Source organism: Rhea pennata, chromosome 1 (assembly GCF_028389875.1).
Source record: "Rhea pennata isolate bPtePen1 chromosome 1, bPtePen1.pri, whole genome shotgun sequence".
Classification (NCBI taxonomy): Eukaryota; Metazoa; Chordata; class Aves; order Rheiformes; family Rheidae; genus Rhea; species Rhea pennata.
Window position 1 is genome coordinate 215,765,451 of NC_084663.1, and position 23,607 is coordinate 215,789,057.

Sequence of the window (23,607 nt, forward strand, 5' to 3'; positions counted from 1 at the left end):
CCATGTGGTTTTTCTGACTAGCTGCTTTAGGAAGTATCTCTTAGTCTCTGTTCCTTACCAATTAATTAATATCATGGTTTTTGCACTTACGATCTTTCCATTTTTTTCTAGCTTGTCACATCTTTGTCACTGTGCTGATCAGTCTTTCAGAAGCAAAATCCTAATACTCTTTATTTTCCCTGTTAAATTGGGACTGTTCATTCCATAAAAAAATGTATACTGGCTGGTAGAATTAACTTATTTATAGTTTTTGTCTCCAAATTTTCTTCAATATATAACATCACACCTGCGCCACTGAGACTTACTCTCTCATGCCAGCACAGTTTGTATGCTGGTATTACGGTATCCTACTATTATCTTGCCGTCTGCTATTATCAGTCTCCTCCTCTAAAAGCATGCATTCCAGTTTGGCTGTCGTAGTTTCAGTTCAGTTTTCATGTGTCATCTATCTGGAAGCACACACACGTTTGGTCTTAGTCTGATTCACTGTGTTTACGAGCAGTGACTCAAACTAGACTTCAGTGAGGACTTCTTGCGGCTTCTTACTTGACTTTGTCAATGTCTCACCTTCATCTCAGGAACTTGGATCTCTTACTGGTTGGAGTGGTCTGTCCTTGCATGTAGGCTCGCTCTACTCCAGAAGCTTTTCTAGTTCTTAATTAAATCTGAACCCTTCCTTCCTACATCACTTTCTCAACTGTTTATTGAGGCATCCTCTCTGTATGTGTTAAAATTTGTTAAAAGTCATAGCTCTAACATGCCCAGACCCAGTAGTGACTAGGTAGGTATAGAAGGGAAAAAGTCCCCAAGAGAGTGAGAGATCAATTGCCAACTTGGTCTGTTAAGACAAAATGTATTTTTAATACAGAGTGACACAAAGTTCTGCATCTTGGGAGAGGTGAATCAGTGCCAGAAAGAATTACGGGCAGCCTAGATCCTCTGTTCCTCAAAACCTCCAGGATGTAGCTGGCTGCCTTCCAGGAGCCTGTGCTTTAACCAGCACTAGTTTTGACTGCTTTGAATCTGTGATATCAGGCTCTGTGCAGCTAGAGCCCAGAGAGGCTGTGGAGTCTCCTTCTCTGGAGATATTCAGGGCCCGCCTGGATGCAACCCTGTCTAACATGCTCTAGGTGACGCTGCTGAGCGGGGAGGTTGGACTAGATGATCTCCAGAGGTCCTTTCCAACCTCAGCCATTCTGTGATTCTGTGATTCTGTGATTCTGTAATGGAATATCCTGTACTGTCCAGGATGCCAAGCTGATAGTACCTGCTGGCCTTGGTCACTAAGAAACAAGGAAGAATTATTTCAGGAGTGCAGATGGCATTTCACAGTGATCCTCATCTGCATTTGTGATTCTTCTGCTTTAGCATCTATGGGTTGATCTGTCAGGCAAAAAGATATTCTTTAATTTGGGTTCTCTCTAAGGTAACACTGTATATATCTGTATGTGAGAAAAATCGAGGGGTGGAGAGCTCAGTGCTGTGCCCCATTTGGAAGCACCTGCTCACAGTGGTGGGGATTGATGCAGTTTCAGCCTCAAGTCCATATTGCCAGTCTGGCTTAAAGGTTGTTTAAGGTGATAAAACTAAGTATGGCCTGTAAGAGGGATAATTAGATCTTTGAACTGTACATTACCTTGATTTATGTTAAGCATGTGCTCCTATGGAGGCTAATGTTTTCATTGGATAGACAGAAGGCAGGATTTGCCTCAGCATGTAAATACATTGGGATGGCTTGATCTCGTGTTACAAACGGATGCGCCATAGCCAGAGTAATCAGCAAATGCCACCAACTGAGAAAAGTAGTGTTGGGATGCTAAACCATGTGGGATCTTGTGCTCGGGTGTGCCTGCAGCTTCTAATTCCACCTGGTACCTTTGCTAACTTTGCTCTGGGTCTTCCCTTGATGAGGAATTTTCCCAGGAGACACATGTTCACATTGAAATTCAAGCTGTTGGGAAGAATCCTTTGATGCAGTAGCAGGGGCAAGTTCCCAGCAAGAGTAAAAGGCCGTTGCCCAGTAAGTGGAACAGCGCACTGTAATGTGTTCCTTTTATTTCCTGAACCATCAGACAGGAAAAGGGTGGTAGGATCAGAGGCTGTGGTGACTACTTTCATATTAATGCTGTATGTTAAAAGCTGCTTGTGAAATATGTGTCTTATCGATTTAGAAACAGGTTTATGTTACTGGAAAAAGGGGTGATCATGCTAATTCAATCACTGAAGACTCAGGAGGACAGAAGTCTTTTTATATTACTTTAAGTAGCCATGTGGAGCAATAATAATGTCACTCCTTGTCAAAGCTGATGGCTGATGACATTGTGTAATCCCCAGCAGGTAATACGGGCTGCTTCCTCTTGGTGAATCCCAGACTATTTTGGTGTTTGAACAAGGCCATGGAGAGGTGTAACTGCAGTGGCAAATTGCATTTAGCACACCGGAGTTGCGTAATTCGTTTCAGTGCCTGCCTGTCTCTCAGAGCTTCCCTGATTCAGGACAAAAGCTGCTCTGTGTGCCTGTCTTTAGCATCCTGAGCGCATGCCCCTGGTAGGTTTGGGGATTTCCAGTCTCTTCTTTCTGGGATCTAGTTTGCTTTGCCAGAAAACTAGTTGAATTTTTTTTCCTAGATGGTACTGTGGACTTGGCCCTGCAGAGTCTCCTGCCAGGAGGGACCTGCTCCCTGGACTGTCTCCAGCGAGCTGGAGCGCAGGGCCAGGCGAGCGGGCTGTGGGGGGCCCCAAGCAGTGCCTTTGGCAGGAGGCCTTTTGGGGTCCTCACCGAGCCGGCTGAAAGGGCTTGTGTTGCTCCTGAGCGCGGGACAGGGCGACGCAGTCTACACCGCGCAGTGAAGAGCGTTGGAGAGCCGCGACCTGAGTATTTGCCATCCGTTTTGCTGGCTCAGGCTCGGTGCCCTCCTGCCGGGTCCAGCTCCCTGCTGCCCGATGGGGCTGCAGCGCTCCCGGCCCTCCCCTGCCTGACCGTCGCACAGGCACAAGCTCACCCCGGGGCTGGACACATTCAGACTGCTCCACCCGTGAGAGCACTTCGAGCCTGGCTGCGGCGGCTCCGTAGCCTGCACCGTGGTGACCGGGGACGGCTTTGGCCCTGCCGAGGGCTTGGCTCCGTGCTGAACTGTCAGCGTAGACAGGCTCGTACGCTGCCGGCTCCATGGGCAAGGCTGGGTGCGGGCGCTCTCCTTGCCAGGGAAGGTTGTCTAAGGACCTGGGTGAGGTGGAGGGACCTCAAGGAGCCCGGGCATTTTCTCTTGCAGAAATGGCTTTGTGATGGCCAGACTGGTGCTGTGAGATGTTTGCAAGAGCAGAGTCTAGCTGGGAACCTCAGTTACGACGTTGGCCGCCCTGGCCCCGGAGACTGCAGAAGAGCCTGGTGGGCTGCCGGAGTGGTGGCGATGCCCCGTTGCGGCTCTCGGAGGCGCTGGGAGGCGTTCTTGCGGGGCAGCGGGCAGCAGGAGGGCATGGGTCTGCTTTAACCCGTGATGAAGTAATGAAGAGGATAAAACAGTTTGGATTTTAACAGCAGTTAGGATTGGAGTTCAGCTCAGATCCCAAATGGGTTTTAACACGAGCCCCTAGTTGGAGCCGGCACGCTGCTGGGACCCGGAGCAGCATCCCGGACCCCACGTGCCAGGCTCCCTGGAAGGGGCTTCCCGAGGCCGCGGAGAGCAGGCAAGGAGGGAGCGCGGCGGAGGCGGGGGTCCGGCCCCCTCTCCTCCCTCCGGCGCGAGGCTGCCGAGGGCCGCCGTGCCCGCCGTGGCACCGGCGCTATTGACAGTCATCCAGAATCTGAAGGAATTCAAGACAAATTGTTAAGAGGATGGAATTAATAAAATTTGAAAAATCGAGGCCTGTCACTCCGCTAAACTTTTTTCGATACCGCCGACAGAAACATATTTCCCCGATGAGCGGCCGCGCGCAGCTGCTCGGGCTGCGCGGCGCTGCGCGGGTGCGGGGAGCGAGCCGGCGGGGCCATTTATCAAACGCTCGGAGCCGGGGCCCGCTGCCGCCGGCGGCGGGGGGCACCGGGGCGAGCCGGCCGCTCCCGCCGCCCCCGGAGCTGCCCAGGTGTCCGCGTCCGGCCGCGGACGGCTGGTGGGAGGCGACAGATTGCCTCCTGCGAAGGCCGCGGAGGCCTGCCGGGAGCCGCGCTGCTCCTGCGGCCAGCTGCCCGGCTCCGGCGGCAGGACGTGCCGAGGAGGGGAAGGAGGTCAGGCCGGGGCGCTTCGGAGCTAGCAGCCACTTTTGCCTTCTATTAGCCAGCGAAGTGACACCGTTATTTATGGCGGCGTAATATTTTATTGCTGCCGGTACTTGAGGTTGGAATCGACCAGTTGTACGAGTCAGGTTCTATCAATTATTGCAGCAATTAGTCAAGTCGTCAAAGCCATTAACAGGGGGATTAGGCCAATATTGGATAGCCGTTATTGATAGATCCGGGGGAAGGGAGAAGCCGAACGAACCCTCAGCCTTCATTTGCAACGGAGGCAGGCCTAGCCTCGAGGATGGCATCGTCTGGGGGAGTCGAGCGCTCCCCCCCGCTGCCCGGAGGAGCGAGAACCCGCGCTGCAGGCCGGCAGCGCGGGGGCGGGGGTCGGGGAGCACTGTCTCTTTAAAGGATATTGAGTGGCCAGCCCCGGCCGTGTGTAATCTCACCTGTCTCGATCATATTCTTTATTTGCAGCGACAAGGCTTGCAATAGAAATTACTCTGTGTCGAATGTTTATGGAGCACATTTTTCATTCTGTAAGCAAATATAGATCCCTGATGCCAATGCTTAGAAATAGCTAATCTCGCTGTCTCTCCGCTTCATGACGGCAGAGGCCTCTCAATTCTTGCACGTGTTACGATCGCGGCGTGCTTTCTCTGAGCGCTCGTGGTGCTCTGTGCTTTCCGACATCTTGGAAGCGGGACTGCAGCCCGACCTGTGCATGCCAGGGCAGCCGGTTTGCTCCTGCGTTTCCGGCTAGCCCCGGGGGGGGGGTTTATAAAGCCCCTGCGCGGGGCAGGGCCGTAGTGCAGCAGCGCGGGGACGGCTTTACGTTTTTCTCAGCAGCGCGCAGCCGCGGGCAGCCTGCCCTCCGGTAGCCCTGCTGCTCTGGTCGCGTCCCGCTTGCAGGGGGCCGGGCGGGCTGCGAGTCGGATCAGCGCCCAGCACGAGGGGCTCTTGGTTCTCAGGCCTCTTCCCCCGGCTTCGGCTGCTCTGGGCAGCTCGGGGCGGCTCGTTAGCTCCGGCTCCAGCTCGGGGGGCCTCAGGCCCGCTGCTCACTCCCGTAGCCGTGCTCGGCGGCGGGGGCGGTTGTGGAGCCCCGTGTGCGCACAGCGCTTGTGCTCAGTCTCTCTCTGCCCTAGGGATGCTCCTGGAGAGGCCGAGGCCCGGAGACCGATCCTGCGGGACCCTGGTTGCACTTTTGGCTGTTGCCCCGTGTCAGTGACTCCTGACCGTGGACTGCCCTGGCCAAGGCTGCCGCTGCGTACTTCCCAGTGCTTCCCAGCACGGCGACTGGGACCAGCTGGGCTGCGCGCGTTCTTCCGCCGCCCAGTGTGCTTGAGAAGATGGCAGGACAGGAAGCTGTGTCCCTGTGAGCTTGTTTCTGTGAGGGACCCATGCGACTCCCTCCAATGGTTCAGCCTCTGGGTTTTGTTGCTTTTTTTTTTTAATTGAATTCTAAAGAAAATGGTGGTTTTTCCCCAGGAGAGAAATGCAGCCACTCCTGTGGCATGAGGTAGCAGCTGCTGAGCAGACTACAACCATCCCAGCAGCTACAGCTTAGAGTAAAAGAGAGGAAGGGCACCGTGTCCAATTGAGTCTGCGGGGGTCCCGTTTGCCTCCCAGAGGGTCAGTAGCTGGTGCTTTTGTGAGGCTGTATTTTCTTTTGGTGATCCCATGTGCTTTCATCCCCCACAGCAGCTTTTCCCTGCCAAGCCAATTGTTGGGAGTTGGCAATTCCCTTTGCTTGTTCCCTGGACACCCGAGCATGTAACTGCTGGTTATACATTGTCCCTTTCTGATCCAAGTACCCTTTGGAGCAAAGGTTAGAAGAGGACACCGACTAGCACGGGAGTCACAAGATGTGCTTCATGCTTATTCTGTCTCAAGACTGAACTCTGATCCCTTGATTTTTTTTAATTTTTCCCTGCCATCAGGTGCCAACCCCCTGCAGAAGAATGAAATGGGCCACACACCCCTGGATTACGCCCGTGAAGGGGAGGTCATGAAACTTCTGAAAGCATCAGAGACAAAGGTGAGCCTGAAATTCAGGTGACTTTGTATTTCCTTCTCTGCTACAGGGACAATTTTAAAGAGGACCTGGTGCAATTCCTTCCATGCAGTCAAGGAGTACCTTACTGTACTTCCAAGATTTCATGCTTTTTGAAGGAGGTATTTGTAAAGGAGCACAATACATAATGAAAAAGCCCTAAACTTTGGAAGTTTCTTTAGCTGTATTCATGGCCTTCCTCCTCCATGTTAATGTTTGTGCCTTGGCAGTGAGATACATAGGACCATTAATACTGTTCTGTATCCTTTAGGCAAAAATACAGTAAAATCAGGATGCCATTTCTACTTTATTTTCTGAAATTCCTGAAAATAGAACCAGACCCTAGAATTAAGAGTCCAGTTTTGGGCCTGATATCCATGTATTCATGAGCACCTGTCTAAGACAGAAGGACACTGTTTTCTGCTGTCTGGTTGTAAACTTCATCTCATCCCTCTCAGCCTCAGTTTCTCTTTGAGTGGGCTGGAGGTCACCATATCCTTTTAATGAGTCACTTTTTTTGCAAGCAGGAAAATAACCAGATGTGCAATAGTGGTTCTAAGAAATACCTCAGGAGTAAATAGGCTTACAGATTAGCAGGATCGGGGAAGCCTGACCACCTTTTTATCTGTTTTCAAGCTCATTTCAACAAAACTGCAAATCGTTAGACATGAGGGATCTACAGTCTAATGTGAAGTATTTAAAATTCCTGGTTATGAGGTCTTGTTTAAGTAAGAGCAATTAATTATCAGTCATTAGGAGAGGCAGTCACAACAGTGATGACTCTTGCGTACCTTCTCTTCAGGAATCTCAAGTCAGCCAGGGCACTAAGCCTCACAGCCGCCCTTGCAGCCCCTCACAGTTCTCTGCAGAGCTGATAGCCCCTGTTAGTGCCACAGAGTTGCTCGTGGTTTCGAACATGGCTTGTGTACCTTAGATTTTGGTGTACAGATTTTGCTGATGATCTGGAAGGTGAATTTGCATGCTTGAAACCTGAGATTAGGAACTTGCCTATGCTTGGAAGATGAAAGTAATTTAAACTGTGGTGTTTAGTATGTTTAATAGATGTCACCAAGAATTATGTCATCCAGGCAGTCAAAACTCGTCTTGTCTGTGCTTGCCCAGGAGAATCCTTACTGCAGCTGGAATTCAAAACTGGATTCCCCAAGTGGTAAACCGCTGCCCTAAGCATGGAAAACAACGTTCTTCCCTCTTGTGCTTTCCATGCTTGATCATGGTAAAGGAGAAACAGAATGGGGCTGTTCTCTGCAGAGCTGATAGCTTCTTGTGTTAGCTAGAAGCACTGCTTTCAGTGAGCTGTGCTTGCATGGAGAGCTCTTCAGAAGTTGTAAGGAAGGAAAGTTGAGAATAAAGCACTTGAAATCTTCGAGGAAGAGCGGAAAAATTATCTGCTGGTTAAGTGGTCTCTGGAGGCCAGCACTGGCAAGAAAACCTGCCCCTAACAGTTTGAAAAGCTGCATTGGTTTTTGTGCTTAACTAATAGATGGAGGAGAGAAAGGAAATATATCTATAAAAATGTTGCTGATGAAAATGATTATACTTGTATATAAAACATAAGACAGTCGAGCCAGCTTGTGATGAATATTCGGCTTGGGGGGATATGGTGCTATAAGGGTTGCATCCACCCCAGTATCTGCATTCCACCGAGAGTCTTTGAGAATTTATTGCTCATTTTAATCACTGCTAGAGAATGAATTGGCAGAACTATTACTGGATAGGCACATCACATAGATTTTATTTACATATCCTTGTGACAGAATAACAAGGAGTTTTCATATGTATTTTTAATTTATTTTGATTTCATTTGTTCTTTAAAAAAAGAAATCTGTGTGTGCTTTCCATATACTAGACAGCTCTTGCTTGGCATTTAGGACTCTTGATCTAGTTCATGTTGCTAAACAATCTGGTGAAGTCTAAATAAGCTGTCATGTAAGGGAGTGGCCCTTGAGACTGGAGTCTTGTATGTGTAACTGGAATTAAAACAGTCCCAGAACTGAGACTGGAAGACTCATCTCAGCTCTGAGATTCTTCCTTTGCTTTTTCAACTCTTCTTCCTTCTGGGAAGCCCACAAGAAGACCAGTCAGGAGCTGATTTTTTTTTTTTTTTTTTTGTGAGTTTTCAAGCTTTCCTGGAAGTCTTCTCTCCTTTCAGCGTCATGCCTGAAACTCTGGAACATGTCAGTCCTCTTCAGCCAGTAACTCAGCACCATCATTTTAGCCTCTCCAACGAGTGCCTTCTGTTTTGAGTATTATAAACTGGTTGAATCAAAAGAACTGCTGTACTGGGCCCAGCAAGATCCAGCTGGTGGCATTTCCTGTCTCTGGTAGTTGCTGCTAGGATTTTTAAGGAAGATTAGAAGGACAGGACTAATAGATGGTTGCGGTTTCCCTAGGCTCCCACCTCATCTTCTGACAAGCAATGGTATGAGGACTGAACTGGAGCTTGCGTCCGCATCATCGTGTTTAATAGCCTGTGATGGTCCTTTTAAAGAAAACAAACATCTAGTTGTGATTCAAGTGTATTCTGTCTTACTCCATTCAGAACATCCTCTGGTGGTTGGTTCCAATTTAAGCGTGTGTGATATGAAAATGTCTTTTGTTTGTTTGAAAAGTGTCCGTTCACTAAGCTGTGCACACAACTCTGTATCACATAGAACGAGGGGTAGAAGAGCCTTGCAGTGAACGCCAATTTAGTGTTTTCTTTAAACCCACAAGAGTTACCTGAAGACAGTGTTTGCCCTTCCTGAGAAAGAATCATTCCCAAAGTCCCCAAAGACTGTCATATTTTTATAGCTTGGTTTATGTCCCTGACCTGTTTTGCAGCTGAATATAAGCTTATCATCCTTTCATTTAATCTTTTAAAATGCCTTTCATATGATGTGAAAGATAGTGTCCTCCACAGTTGTAGATTTTCTGCTAGTGCTGTGCTCTTGCACCTCTTCCCTCTGAATATTTTCCCGTAAATGTAATCATGCTTGGGAGGAGTGCCATACTGGATAAAGAATAATGAAAGCCAGTGAGCATGATTACCATGCCCATATTAGTGACAGAGAGCCAGCCTTTATTATCTCAAGGTGAGGTCTGACAAAGTACTCATAGAGCATAGCTCTTATTAAAAAGAACAGCCTGTTCCTCATGCATTTGGCATCGCATCGCAGAACCTCTTCGCACAGGTGAACGCCAGAGTTCAGTTGCCTTCAACACTAGAGCAGAATACCAGTCTTTGCCTTTCTTTCAGTGCATGTAACATCGGTGTAATTCACTTAAATGCCAGTGATGTACCAAAGTTTAATCGAAAGAACTGAAGATGAATTTTCTGAGGGTGAAAACACAATCCCCACTGATGTCATTTAGTACTGCAAAATGTGGGCATGTTGCTTTCTCTGGCTGCTGGTTTCTTTACCAACAAATGCAAACAAGGCCAGGCACTCTTTGTGTCTGACTCGTCCAGCAGAAATTGTCTGGCAAGAGCAAGACCTGCGTCAGATATGCTGCTCCAATAGCTGATCCTGGCAGCACGTGGCATCCAGATAGTAGGAAAGAGGAAGGAGAAGTTAGATCCATACCTGTGCAGAAGGACAGAGAGGGGAATGGAAGAGGAAATGGGTAAAGCTCATGTCTCATCTGTTCAGTGAGCTCCTCTGGCAAGCACACTTCTGTGCATAACAGGACAGGAGTGGAGCAAAGGGTCTCTGGGAGTTCAAGTTCAAGTGAAGGAGAGTTCTTCTGGCCGAGGCACTGCCATGACTGCCATGACAACTGCCTTGACCTGTATGCATGCACTGCCTTCGTCCACGGCACGTAGATCCTTCAGGCAGCTGGGAGGTGAGGAGGGCCATGAGCTGGATGCTGTGCTCCTGTCCAACTGAGGCAGGACTTTTGAGAATACCATCATCTCCATTCTCTCCTGAGAGATTGGCTCCGCTGCAGTGCAGATGCTCTAGCCAGAAGACTGCAGCTGCTCTCATACTTGAAATCACAATTTGCAGAAAAACAAAACAAAACAAAACAAATCGAAAAAAGTCTCCATATTTCAAACAATCATTCTGAAAAGATAGAAAAAGAGATTCTTACTTAGGAAAAGCGATAGTTTCTGGTTGATCAATACAGTGCAAAATGTAAGATTATTGGTGGGTTTTTTTACTTGCAGGTACACCAGACTGATCTAAAATAACATTTTTCACAGTGGCTTTTCCTCTTTACTGTGTCCTCTGTTGTCAGCATGGGTTGTGGCAGGTGCCCTTGGTCCAGGGTGCTCCTTGCTGGCAGCATTACCTGACTGCCTGCATCAGCTGGTGCTAAAGATACCTGATGCCTCTGCAGCTTCCGGAGAGCAGCTCCTAGGAGTGAGGCCACGTCATCACAGAAGAGATGCCACATTTTAGTGGCGGGTTTCTGGAGCCCAAACAGAAACAGTAGTGCAATTATTTGGAAAAAGCACTATAACTGGTGCAGTCCTTTACACATGAAGTGGGCTTGCTTTCTGCCCAGAGCCTTTTACTGTGTTGGTCTTCCAAGGAAGAGACGGGGGAGGTCAGGTCTTTTCAGAAGAGGAGCATCCTCTCCTGCTGTTTGTGCATGGCTTCCCATCTGTCCATAAACCCAGCCTAGTCATTCAGTATTATGACGACAAAGGTTATGTTCTCTGTGCTTTAAGAAAAAGACAGAAGAGGAGGGAGGAAGAAAAGATTTGGCAAGACATACAGAAAGACACAGATATATAGAAAGAGCAGTACTTTGAGCCTAGTGATATATATGAAGCCTGGGGGAGAGACACTGTTGACACGCTGGATTCTGTCCCACAAGTGATGTTCTACTGGGATCTACAGAGAAGTTATTGCTCCATATGAGGATCAGGACTGTTGGCATCTCTGTTACACACTCAACTGATAGCACCAGCCAAAATTGGATTGTTTGCTATTTTTTTTTTAACTTCTGTCAGAGTCACTACCAGCCCAGGAAACACTGGCACCCTGGCTGACAGGTTTTATCTGTTCTGGCTGTGACAGCACGACTTTTGATACTGGTTTCTCATTTTCTTAGAAATTTCTTTTATTTCCCCTGCTGGGAGATAGTTTAAATGGTTGGACCATTTGTGTGCACAAGTTACTCACACTACAAACCATACGAGTATAGCCTGGAGAAGAGAAGGCTCGGAAGGATCTTACTAGTGTGTATAAATATCTGAAGAGAGGGTGTAAGGAAGACAGAGCCAGACTCTGCTCAGCGTGCCCAGTGACAGGACAAGAGGCATCCTGGAACACAGGATACCGAAGAGTATAAAACAGTTCTTCACTGTGAAGGTGACTGAGCACTGGGACAGCTTGCCCAGGGAGGTTGTGGTGTCTCCATCCTTAGAGATGTCCCAACTGGACATGGATGGTCCTGGGAACCCTGCTTGCACTGACCCTGTTTTGAGCAGGGGAGCTGGATTAGATGAGCTCCAGAGGTCCCTGCCAACCCCAACTATTCTGTGATTCTGTATGTGGAGGAGATGCAAAGATACAGTGTATTATATTTTGCATTATTTCAGTCTTTATTTCCACATGCAGTAAACTAAAGCTGGATGGAAAAAATGCGTAAGTCATTAGCCCTAAAAGACCCTGCTTCTTTCTGACCTGGAGGTGAAGGAAAGTAAATGTCCTAACTAAACAGGTTTTTTCCTGTGCTGTCCTGCATTTTGTTGTGAGCTTGTCTGCAAAGCAATTGTGTCTGATTTGCCCAGCCTCCCAGGACAGCACTCTTCCATTCCTTTCTGAAACGTTACAGAGTTTGATTCACCGATGCTTTTAAGGGAGTTGAAATCTTTGAGTAGAAGATGTTTGGAACATGAGGAAACAAATATAGGTAGAATAGTTAAGCTCTTACTTTTCAAAATAAGCAAGCTTATAATTAGTTGACATCTCGTTGGGAAATTTGAGAAATATCATTGTTCTTGCCCATAAATACTATAGTCCTGACTTGCTCTCTATAGCACTCTTATAGAAGCAGTGTGATACCTTCCCAAATAAGCTATTTTTCACACCAGATGCAAAACCCAAGTTTCTGACTGCTGCCCATGAAAGTGCACTTGCCAGCCAAGCTCTCTCCACTCCCATGCACCTCAGCCTCCATTCTCTGAGAGATTCAGAAATTTCCTCCTGTTCTAACTTACCTAGAGCTGAGGCTGGTGCTTCTAGACTCTTTCCGAGTTACACTCGCTCTGGCTGCTTTTCAGTGATAGGAAGAAAAAGTCTGCATGTCTAGGTGTATCGTATATACTCATAGAGGGCTTTGCGGTCTTGTGGGAAAAACTATATGGATACTAGTTGTTCCTGTTGTTGCTTAGAAAAACATTTTGGTCCTAAAATTTTCTTCCTTTCCACAGTTCCAGGAAGAGCAGCGCAGGAGAGAGATAGAAGAACGCCGGAGGTTTCCCCTGGAGCAACGACTAAAAGAGCACATCATTGGTCAAGAGAGTGCAATAGCAACAGTGGGAGCAGGTAGGATCCCTCGCTCGCTTCTCTCCCAGAACTTCTGCTCCACAGAGAAAATATGCTATTTCCTAAAGCCATGATCTGGGACTGCCTTCAAGCAGATCACAGCAGTTAATAGAGGTGGATGAGTGACTCACAGTGAGGTCCAGCAGATACTTTGTGGCCATGAGAGAGAGAGCACATTTGTTCTTTGTCACAGGAGGGGCTTTTTAACATGCAGCTGAGAAAGGGTAACGAACTGAATATAGATGATTAACAGATGCTTTTTTGTCAGGCACTGGAGTTAGAGGCTTACCAGCCCTTCCATTTGGGATGATTTTTTCTAGACTAAACATGGAAGCTCGAAGTTATTCGCTGAGATTTGCAGTGCGCACCTTTGAGCATGAAAGCAATTCTCAGATAAAGGACTGAAAATATAGAGACTGAAGTTGGTGACACTGGAGCATGGATAGAACAAGACCATAGGTCTTTTTAACAAGACCTTTGGTCTTAAGAATATTCATCAATGATTCTCTAGCAGTTTTGCAGGCATGTACATAAACCCCTCGCACACAGACTGCTTTCGGTAATTTGTCTGTATCCCTTACAGATTTGGGGCTCTGTTCTGAAGAGAACACAAACACGTCCTTCGGCTGTACTTTTCTGACCGTGTCTGCTCTGACAGAGCAAAGGGCAGTTTAGCCCAGTGTCCTGTCACTGGTAACAGCACAGGGAGCAGTGCAAGGCGAATGCAGAGTGCTATTCCCACTTTCTCCCAGTTTCCAGCAATTTGCAATCCAGGAACACAGTGAGCCAAAAGTTACATCTTTGTGTGTAGCAGCCCACAAGGGATTTTTCCTCTGTGAATTTGTCTGTTTTCTTTGGAGCTGCCATAAACTTTTGGCCTCTGCAGCATCCTTTGGCTGGGATTTGCATAGCCGGTGAGGAAATACATCCTTTCATGTGTTTTAAATCTGCCTCCAGCTAATTTTGCATAGTGCCCTCTGGTTCTTGTGTCGAGAGAAGCAATTGTTGCTGAAGAAGCAGTTGCTCAGCTGAGGCTGCTGCAGTTGACAACACAAGGTTCTTCTTAGCCTCAGAGCCCATTGGTTTCAACGGCAGTTCAGAATCTGGTCCCACTTTGCTCAGCGGGAGTTAGGATCCTGAGTTCTCAGAGTGCATCTGGTGTTAGTCGTAAGGTACCCGGTCTTGCGGAGGCAGAGGGTGGATAATAGCTAACCGAAGGGTTATCTGGCTCCTGAGCTCATTCCATCTTCATCTTTCTGGAAGCGTTTTTCAGTAAATACTGAAGACAACGTTAAAACAAAACCCTTTGACGGTAGCTTGTTCCTGTAACTTTCCCCTGCTGTATTTGTGAGCCCCTTACAGATACACGTATGTGGATATCATCGTCTCTCGCTATGGCCACTGCAAAGAGAGAGGGCTGCAGTGTGGCACACTTCCTTAGGAGACTGTATTTTAAAGCACTCTGCTTTTGCTAGTCTGCTTCTGTTCTTTTCTAGCTGGAAAGCAGCATTAGTCGTCTGTGCTACAGACTCAATAAAACACTTTGTGGTTTATGTCTGTAAGTATGCTGCAAATAGTGCAGGGCTGGTGCAAACTTAGTTACCTAGTGTTTCCTTTTTTCAATCTGCTAGAAACCCTTGGCCCCACGTTCAAAATTAGGGTACTGGTGCCTTTTTATTGAGGTGTTTTTCCTGAACTTCAAATTCTAAGTTTCACTATAAAAAAAATAAATAAATAAGCCCAGCGAATGAATGAGGAGCCTGGCCTCTTGTGGCTGTGATGAAACCGTACCAGAGTGCAGCAAGGTTTGGAGGAGAGGTAATGCCTTTCGTTAGACCATCTGATGGAGATGGGGAAAAAACAGACCAGCTTTTAGGCACACAGGCCTAAACAGAAGCCACAAATTTCAGATGAGTACAGACAGTTGCTCTGAGCTTAACTTCATTATGTTAATCAATTAGGCAGTTTGAGAGAAAAGGGTGTTGAGCATCTGTGGAGCGGGGTGGGGGGATGTTTTCCAACTGTATCAGTTAGCCTAATAAACGCTATTATCTCTCTCCGCAAGTCTTGCTTTCCTTTTACTGCCACAGCTCCGGCAGCGTTACCACTGCAAAATGTGAGTCTGTGGCATCAGTCTGACTCTGCAGATAGCCTGAAACTGCAGCTGGCTGAGGTGCGAGGCAGCCACGACCTTGGGAAGCAGCGCTGCCTGCCTCCCGCTGCCCGCGCTGCAGTGCATCACAGCTCATCGAAGGAAAGTGAAGGTTTCTGCTTATCTGTTGCAGGGTTTCCTTAGTGTCGCAAGTGTGGAAAGCTTGATACAGCCTCTTCGGGTGTATTTAGACTGCTCAAAACTCAGGAGCAATTTGTTTCATGTTGGGCATTAAAACACAGTAAGGAAATCAAGACTCTGTTACCAGCAAGCTAGGCTGGGTCCAATTTGTCAATCCAGGGCCTAAAAGCCCTTATATCCTGTTCATAATTCCTTAAACCACGCATGTATCCTAATATAGTGCCTGAAAAATGGACAGTTAGGAAAGACCAGGGTGAGGTGAGGAGAGAACTGTGTGCAACGGGCTGTCTTAAATACAAAAAACATACCAGCAGAGTTAACAAAGACGAGTCCTCTGCGATCTCAGAGCCCTGCAAAGAGCAAGCTCTCCCCCTGCAAGCACAGCAGACACCCTCTGTGTTTTGAGAGTGGCTGTGCCTGGGGGCAGCAGTATGGGCTAATTGGGAAGCTTTGATTAATGGGTAGTGCCTGTTTCTGACACAGGTGGTGTTTGTGCACATTAAAGTGGCTGCCTTTATGGAGGTTTCTCTTATTGAATTATAGGGAATGTGCTTGATACCCCCGCAGCCTCAGGATATCAGACCGAAAGGTAGCAAGAGAGTCGCTGTCCCCTCCTCCCCTCTCCCTTCTGCCCCTTTTTGTTATTTTGTTTCAGGAAGGGTGAATTTAGAAACATGACTTTTTCCTTCTGAGCACTTCCTATCTATTTTTATTATTTTTTATTCCCAGCTGTTTTTGCTGCCACTTTGTGGGCTCCACGTGCCTCCTGTTTTGTGCTCGCTCATACAGTGTGTTGACTAGGAGACTTGCTGCATAACGTGCCTCAAGATTTACCAAGCCTGGCTGTTATGTTTAATTTATAACTGCTGCCTTAATTGAATAATCTGATTTAATCTCTCAGCCAGTGCGTGATCCAAACAGTCCCCAGAGAGGCTCAGGCAAGGATACAAAGGGAATGGGAGCCCTGGGGTTTCCTGCGTGGGTCCCGGGTGTGGGGATGCACGGAGACGGCGACGGTCAGGGTTCCTGCGCTGCGGGCATGTTCCCCTGCCCTCATCACACGAGCACTAACTCAGCACTGCTGCCAGGGAGGCAGGAAGCTTTTCTCTGTCCTTTCCACAAAATATATCAGAAACCTACTGCTCTCTTTTCTGTAACATAAAATCGGGCAGATGATGGCAGGACTGTGATATGCTGGATGGTGTAACGCGATCATATCAGGCCGTCTCCGAGGGGTCAGTATTCCTCCTCGTGCTCCGAACGGGGATGCTGCTGCCTAACGGGAGGCTGTTCGGCTGCGGCTGCGTGATGCTGTCCTCTGTGCGGGCGAAGATGTTTGCTTCAGCTTAACAAAATCCAGATGAAGTATTCCATCTTGTAACACGTCAGGAAAAAACAGGCAGGTCGTTCCTGTGATCCCAGCAGCTAATGGAGCCAGTTCATGCAAACGAACAGCTAAAAGGCTTATGATTGTGTTTCCAGGGCTCTTCCATAAATTATTATACTCTGAATCTGGTTAGCTTTCGTTTGCCTTTACACATGAATATACAGACACACCAGGGTGAAACAAGGCATACTTCGTAGGGATGCAGCAGAAAGAATCTCCTGTCTAAGATTATAAACCAAAAGAGAACATATTTGTAAAAGTACGTATCTTGTGATCTCATATCCTAACTATGCAGCCAGAGAAAGAGTACCTCCTTTTACACATATATGACATTTGCCAGGCAGTGAGGTGCGGTTCCAAAACCACCGTTTTCCAGTGTTGGTTTTCTAAGCCTTTTGGATTGAAGTAATCTGTGTTAAGACTCTTCCTAAAGTTGAAAAAGGAGAGAGGGAGAAAAAATATTGTTCATTTTTTCATGTCTAGAATTTGAATAAAGGTGAGTGCAGAAAGTCCACTTTTTAATTATAAAATTTCAAATTCTGAACATACTGAGCAGTAATATTGTTGAAAACAGTTGGAGTTTCAGAGCTGAAGGAAAATAGATGAGCAGAGATATCATCTTGCTTTGATCCCAGGGAAGCTGTTTTCTGTGTGGACGAGGTAGATTTATTTACAAGTCCTGTATTTTAGTGTGCATAGGCACTTGTTTTACTGAGGCAGGTTGCCGACAAGTGTAAACTAAATAGAGTGAGCACTTGGAACACGTCCTAACTCCGGCAGGTCACGCTTTCCAAGGAAGCATCTTTGATCCAGTTTGAGGTTCTTCTTCTGCATCTTAGAAGCACTGCAAGTGGGGCTCGGCCAGCAGGTTCTTCAGGATTTTGTGGCAGATCCCGTAAGAGACTCCTGAGCTGGTGAAATCCAAACTGGGAAGCCAGCTCTTGGTGTGATCCGTAGCTTCAGAGCCTTGACAGAGGAGAGCAGTCCCACGGTGGAATGGACCAGGAGACGCTCACCCCTGTGGTACCCTGCGCCTGGGCGGTCTAAGAAGCACCACTGAATGAATTGATTTGATAAATGGACATTTATTACACTCACAAATTGGCTGAAACCAATTTCGGTCACATCAACCCCTGATAACTGCTAGGGTATTGATTTGTGTAAAGTAATACAGTGAATTTATCAGTTCAATAGCAAGCTGAAGGGCCTCTCAGAGACGCAGCGCTACAGTTACGCTGTTACAGATGTACGAAATAAAGTGAAAGCACTGCAGCGACACTGGAAATGGCTCCAAAGAAGAAGGCCCAAGCGTCATCATCAGCCTCTCTGCTTGGACATTGGGTCTGGATTTCTTAATGAAATTTTGGTAAAGCAGTGTGACCTACCTCCATTTATTTATTTATTTCTGCCAACCTTGACATCAGAGGAGGAAGGAGACGGCTTTCCAAGAGGCATAGGATGGATTTCTTGCATGAATATGGGTGAAAAGCGACCAGCATGGCAGGCAGCTGCTTTGTGGGGCACAAACACCAGGGACAGGAGTTCTTCTGAGGGCATTTTTGCTCTTACAGGAGTTTTAACCCTTCAAAGTGGCACCGATGTGGTGTTTTGTCCTGAGGTGGCATCTTGCCCCCTTTCACTGAGGCTAAACTGTGCAGTGGCCAGCAGTAGGACTTGGAGAACTGTGCCTGTAAAACTTGGGTGTTCAGTGGCCCCTGCCTGGTAACAAGCAGAATTTTTCAGGTTTTCAAAGCTTAAGAGCACTGAGGCTAGGCAGCGTGGTAGAATATGTCATATTTTTAAGCCTACTTAAAGAAAAGATTTTATACCTCATCACTCTGTGTAGATCTAGCTAACTCATTCTGTAAAATGATGATCAAGAACACCCTCTAGCCAAGATCTAATTCTGAATCACAAGCACTAACTTTATGGTAGTTTTTTATGGTGTGGTTTATATCATTGGAGTTGCTATGAGTGAGCTGAGCATTTATCCATAAAGTCTGGTGTCCTGCTGCCGAGGAGAGTGAAAAAAGACCGCACTTAACCCAGCTGCCTTTGGACCGTTGTGCGTGCTGACCCCTGCAAGTGGTCACTCCGTGCCCTGAAGCAAAAGTTTATTACCTTTATTATCTTAGCTGAAATAGCTGCAGAAATTGTCAGTGGTCATGTTATTCCCCATCAATTTATAAAAAGAATATCCACCCGTGGTATCTGACCTCACGTTTGCCGGGAGAAAGGCCAGCGGAGGAGGGTGTGCTCTCCGCCGCCGGGGAGGTGCGCGCGGGCTGGGAGGCTCTCCGAGGAACGCGGTCGGAGCTGGCGGCTGCCGCTGCCCACGGCCCAGCTTGCACGGATCCTCGTCCGCCGCTCCAACGCGGTCTCTGCTGATCCGTGTGAGCAGTGTCGCTATTCCCCTCCTGTTCCCCCTCTGTAACGGCCATTTGGTGTGGAGGACCCGGGCTGCGAGCAGCTGGAGGCTGTCGCGCACCGCTGCGCGCTCGCAGAGCACCTCCGCGCCGCCGGCCGTGCCCCCGGAGCTGGGCCCGGGAGCTGCGCGCAGGCGGCAGGTGAGACGCGTCCGGATGCCATCCAGTCATGGAGCTTGGCTCGACGCCTGCGCTAATTAAGCCTTGACAAGAGTCAGGACTTATTAGCGTGGCTAAAGCACTGGATAATGCATCTAGATTGCGTCCAGGAATAAACAGGCAAGTCCACGGGGCACTGTGGCTGGAGCCTCCTCCTGCTCTCCAGTCCTTGCGCGCGGCCCCGTTTTGCGGGGTAGATGTGCCCCTGGGGTTCACGGCTGAAGTGGACTCTTAGGACCGTTTAGTCTTCCCTTAGCGTAGAAGCAGTACAAGCCTTTAGCTTCTGGCTGAGCTAAAACGGTCTTTTAGAAAGACATCCCGTCTTTTTCTACAGACTCTGCCGGTGGTTAGAGATTCACTCACGCTCCTGTTTGTAGGTTGTCCTAACGATGTCCTAATCACCATCGTTAAAAAACATTCTGCCTTACTTCTAGTTTGAATTTGTCCAGCTTCAGCCCCTGGAGCATGTTAGGTCTTTGTCTGCTAGATTGGCAAGTTCTGCGCTTTCTTGTGTAGGTACTTAATGACTGTGGTCGAGTCAGCCCTTAAACCTCTCACGTTAACCTCGGTAAATTGATTTTTTCTTGCTCCATAAGGCAGGATTTTAGACTTACTTGAAGCTTTCTACTTATCTTCCTAATCTTCACCAATTTAATCAGCTTTCACCCTGCCCAAGTGTCCTACCTGCACTCCCCAGACACAGACACAGACTCAAAGGAGTTTGTCTACATGCAGATCTTTTCAGCAACAGGAGCAGCCCCAAGAGCTGCTAGCCCAATTCATTTGAAACTCGTCAGTGCTGTTATACAATACGGCTCCTATAGCATTTCACTTCAGCTGCCTCTGTTTAACACCCTCCTGCCTTGTTTCTTGCTGGCAGAGGCAGCTTTTCACTGTCGCTCCTATAGCGTAAGACATTCAGCTTCTTTTTCTGTGCAAAATGGGAATATTTATTAAGCATTACCTACATCAGTTTCCTATCCCTGTACCTGTAGGAAGACCTCTTCACATGCTGCTGTTAGGATGTCTTTTCTTAGGACTCCTTTATTTTCCCTAACCCTGTCAAGCAGAGCTTTTACGTAGACTTTCTTTCTTTCTTCCTCAGCTTGAATTTCAGGATTCACTGTTTATAAGGACTGCTGTCTGGTACCGCCTGCAGGCTCCCAGGGAGACAGCAAACCTAGAGCTTCCCGAGGTGCTGTCAGGTGCTCGAAGGCAGAGGAGCTGCCGCACTCTGTTATGGGGAGTCACAAGCAGTTGAGGGTCCTGGGGCTGAGGGACAACGACAGGGACTCAGTCCCAGGCTGACGTTTTGAGATGGCAGTCATAAAGAAAGGAGATGCATGGTTTTTTTTTTTGTTTTTTTTTTTTTTTGTTTTTGTTTTTTTTTTTTTTTTGTAAACTGGAGTATGTTTGCTATGGAAATGACTGAAAGGCAGAGGTACTTGTACAGCAGTGTTTAGAAAAAGCTTTATTTGAAAAGTGAAATCAAACTGCAGATCTCTGAATATTTGTTTCCTCTAATTTTCGTTCTGCAGGGCTTTTACCTCTGCTGCTGTTATTTCCTTCTGTAGCTTAAAAATAACTTAGGTTAGGATTCTTTGGCATCTTTCCCATTTTGGCCCTACTTGTATCAAGCAAAATGCTGCATCTCTGATCTCATTGGCATCCAGCAACTGCTGAGACACAGGTCTGCACAGAATTTTAAAAAGCACACTTACAGGTAAGTTATTAGGCGTAGCCTCCCCATCATTTACAAGACAATACAATTTTGTTTTATGTCGCTTCTTACAAAATATCTCAAAACACTTTATAGCGTACAGCAATCAATATGGCAAGAATAACTCTTTTTAAGAGCGGTAATAGAGGCCATGTTTAAATAATGCAGATAAATCAGGAAGACCTCCATAGACTGTCTCTTGCCATCAGAAGCAGGAGCCTGCCACAAGTTGCCTAGTCAGTGTAGTTTGGTACCTCGGCGGTGAGCCACGGGGGGAGAGCACTGGTCTGGGGAGCTGCGTGCTCCGCTCTGGTTCGTGTGGCTAGGGCAGGTTGCCAGTTGTGTCCGAGCCGCAGCCCTTCTCAGTGGCATTTCCCTCCCCTGGTCCCAGCCTGACTACAACTTGGCCAGGGCAGCTGGTGACCGCACCATCCCCAGTACTCGGTGTAAGAAAGTGCACAGCACTGTGCCCCGAGGGCTCACGCAGCTGAGCAAGCTCTGATTCTTTTCTCATTTACAGTGTGGCCTGAGATTCAGGTTTAATTCAGGAGCAGAGTTACTAGGCAGGGCAAGGGAATGACCGTGCTGCAGTGCCCTGTTAGCACACATGCTCTACCCCTGGGCAGTGCCTGCTTTCCCGATCATTGCTGGAGCCCATCTGAGACAAGCTGGGAGGTAGACCCCAGTAATACTTTTCTTACATGTGTCCACATCCCTCAGCACAGATCCTTCACAAACCTGCTGGAAGTAACAAGCTTGCCCAGCTTCACTGCTTAAAACATCTGGGTGAGATTTGGGCTGAGACTTGGAGCCTGGCAAATCAACATTTGGAACAGGCCCTGCAAAACCCTTACTCCTCTCCTTACCCTCTTTAGCTGCTACATGAACTGAAGCAGTTTGATGACCCTAAACCTGTTAAACCAGGCCAGTTACCCACCTACACCAATATTTCACATTTACTAGCAGTCACTACAAAATGTTTCAGGGTGCAAATTCTGTTAGAATTTGTTTCCCATACCCTGAGCTCAGCACTGACTTGTCCTGGCTCCTGGAAAGCTGTGTGCTGGGTAACACAGAAGGAAAATAGCTAGAAGTCACCAGAATAGAGGAGGGGAAAGGATGCTTGCTGTTTTCTTACTCTTCCCTGGGTATCATCATGTGGCTGCCGCTTTTCACACTGTTCCTGGGAACACTACTGTACCAAGCTCGTCCCTGGAGTAGATGGAGGAAGCACCTCATTCATCTCCCAGTACCAAACAACCTTCAGGTATAATGTCCAATCCAACCAATGGTGTATCAGAGATTAAAATGATAAGAACTATTTAATTCTGAGCCAAAAGGCTAAGAAGCAACAGTCCCTTGATCTGAACCAGTGCAGTAGTTCTTGTGTTCCACAGGCCAGATCCAGCCTGCAGGTGTGTGTGTTCCTCTTGGCCTAGGATACCTTTCCTTGTCTCCCACTTGGGTCATGCAGTGATTTTAGTGGTGTGGTGGAGCTACTCATTGAGCCTGAGAGCTTTCAGGGGGACCAAGTGGCTAAATCTCATCTTGGGTGATTGCAGAAACCTGTACTGGGTAGGAGGTATCACAAATTCTGCAAGACAAACTGCCGTATGTCCTGAAATAAGGATGTGGCTTTGTTTCTGGTGTTTTGGGAGATAATTGGTGTTCTGCTTTCCAAATCCTCCTTACCTTTGTATAAAATTTCTCATTGGTATCTTAGTCAGGATGCTCTTCAGTATTGCCGTCCAGACGTTAATGGAGATAAACGAACACTCTCCCTTCTGAAGAAACACATCAATTCAGAGTTGTTGTGACCTTCAATTCAAACATCTATCTTTTAATTTGCATGAGAGAAATAACATATAAACTTCTTCAGACCAGGCATTTCACAGAAAGGTTGCAGTTACAAGCTGGAAATCTAGTGTGCCTCTTGAATTCTCCCCTCGCAACCCCTTCTCCTTCATTCACTGTCCATCCTCCTTTCTGTTTCCCTAGCAACGCTGAGTGCACATCCTGGAAAACTTTATCCGAAATCTGCTCTGGGCAGCTTTCCAAATCCATGCTAACCTGATTAGGTGTCTCTGGGGCCTTTGCTGGCTAATCAAATTAGATAGCCCTAATGGTAGTGAAGACTTTGAGTGGGTAGAGAGCAGTAAAACATAGTGTATACTTAGTGATAATTATACTTGCTTTTGTGTCATTGATTTATATGCCTTTTTTCTCCCCCTTTTGTTTTTGTTGTGTTTAAATGCAGCTATTCGGAGGAAGGAAAATGGCTGGTATGATGAAGAGCACCCACTGGTCTTTCTTTTCTTGGGATCTTCTGGAATAGGTAACATTTGGGTTGTCCTTTGTCCTGAGAGGGACAGGGAACCAGTGATGAGGCTGGGAAGGGGCAGAGACAGGGGTGTTTCGGCAGCTCATCTGCTCCTTGGGACTCAGCACATGCCCAGAGCACTTTCTGCACAACTGTTCGTAGCTCCACATAAAATACCAGGGCAAGATGCTGTTGGCCCTTCCAGGTGGTCATCTAGAGCATCTTCCTGCCCCTCAGCCGGACAGGCGGCACCGGCTTCAGCACGCAGGGCCACACCATGTGCCGGAGTGTGCCTGGCCTCGCACTGAGCTATCCCAGGAGGCAGTCTGCCCTTAAAGTCTCAGGAAGGGACAGTTTTGGTAATAAAAGTGTAATTTTAACAGCACTGTGCTTTCCAGTAGGAATACCTCCATAGGTAGGGTTATTAACAGAAATCTGCTATCGCGAAAAAGAATCTCTGCTCATCTTGCTCCTGTGGGCAAGGTTTTCTTCATAATGATGTGATTTTATTGACACTGATAATATTTT

General features: G+C 47.5%; 1 protein-coding gene and 1 non-coding gene across 2 annotated transcripts in view; one reads left to right on the forward strand and one right to left on the reverse strand.

Moving 5' to 3' along the window:
• CLPB (ClpB family mitochondrial disaggregase) overlaps positions 1 to 23,607 on the forward strand; it is a 95,168-nt gene that overhangs the window by 50,804 nt on the left and 20,757 nt on the right. The window contains exons 7-9 of the mRNA XM_062586826.1: positions 6,162 to 6,259; positions 12,660 to 12,774; positions 23,017 to 23,094. Coding sequence (XP_062442810.1) covers positions 6,162 to 6,259; positions 12,660 to 12,774; positions 23,017 to 23,094 — 291 coding nt within the window. The remainder of the gene's footprint in view (positions 1 to 6,161; positions 6,260 to 12,659; positions 12,775 to 23,016; positions 23,095 to 23,607) is intronic.
• Positions 21,927 to 22,112, reverse strand: LOC134135765 (U2 spliceosomal RNA). Its single transcript, XR_009957353.1, has one exon. It is a non-coding gene; the product is annotated as a U2 spliceosomal RNA (small nuclear RNA).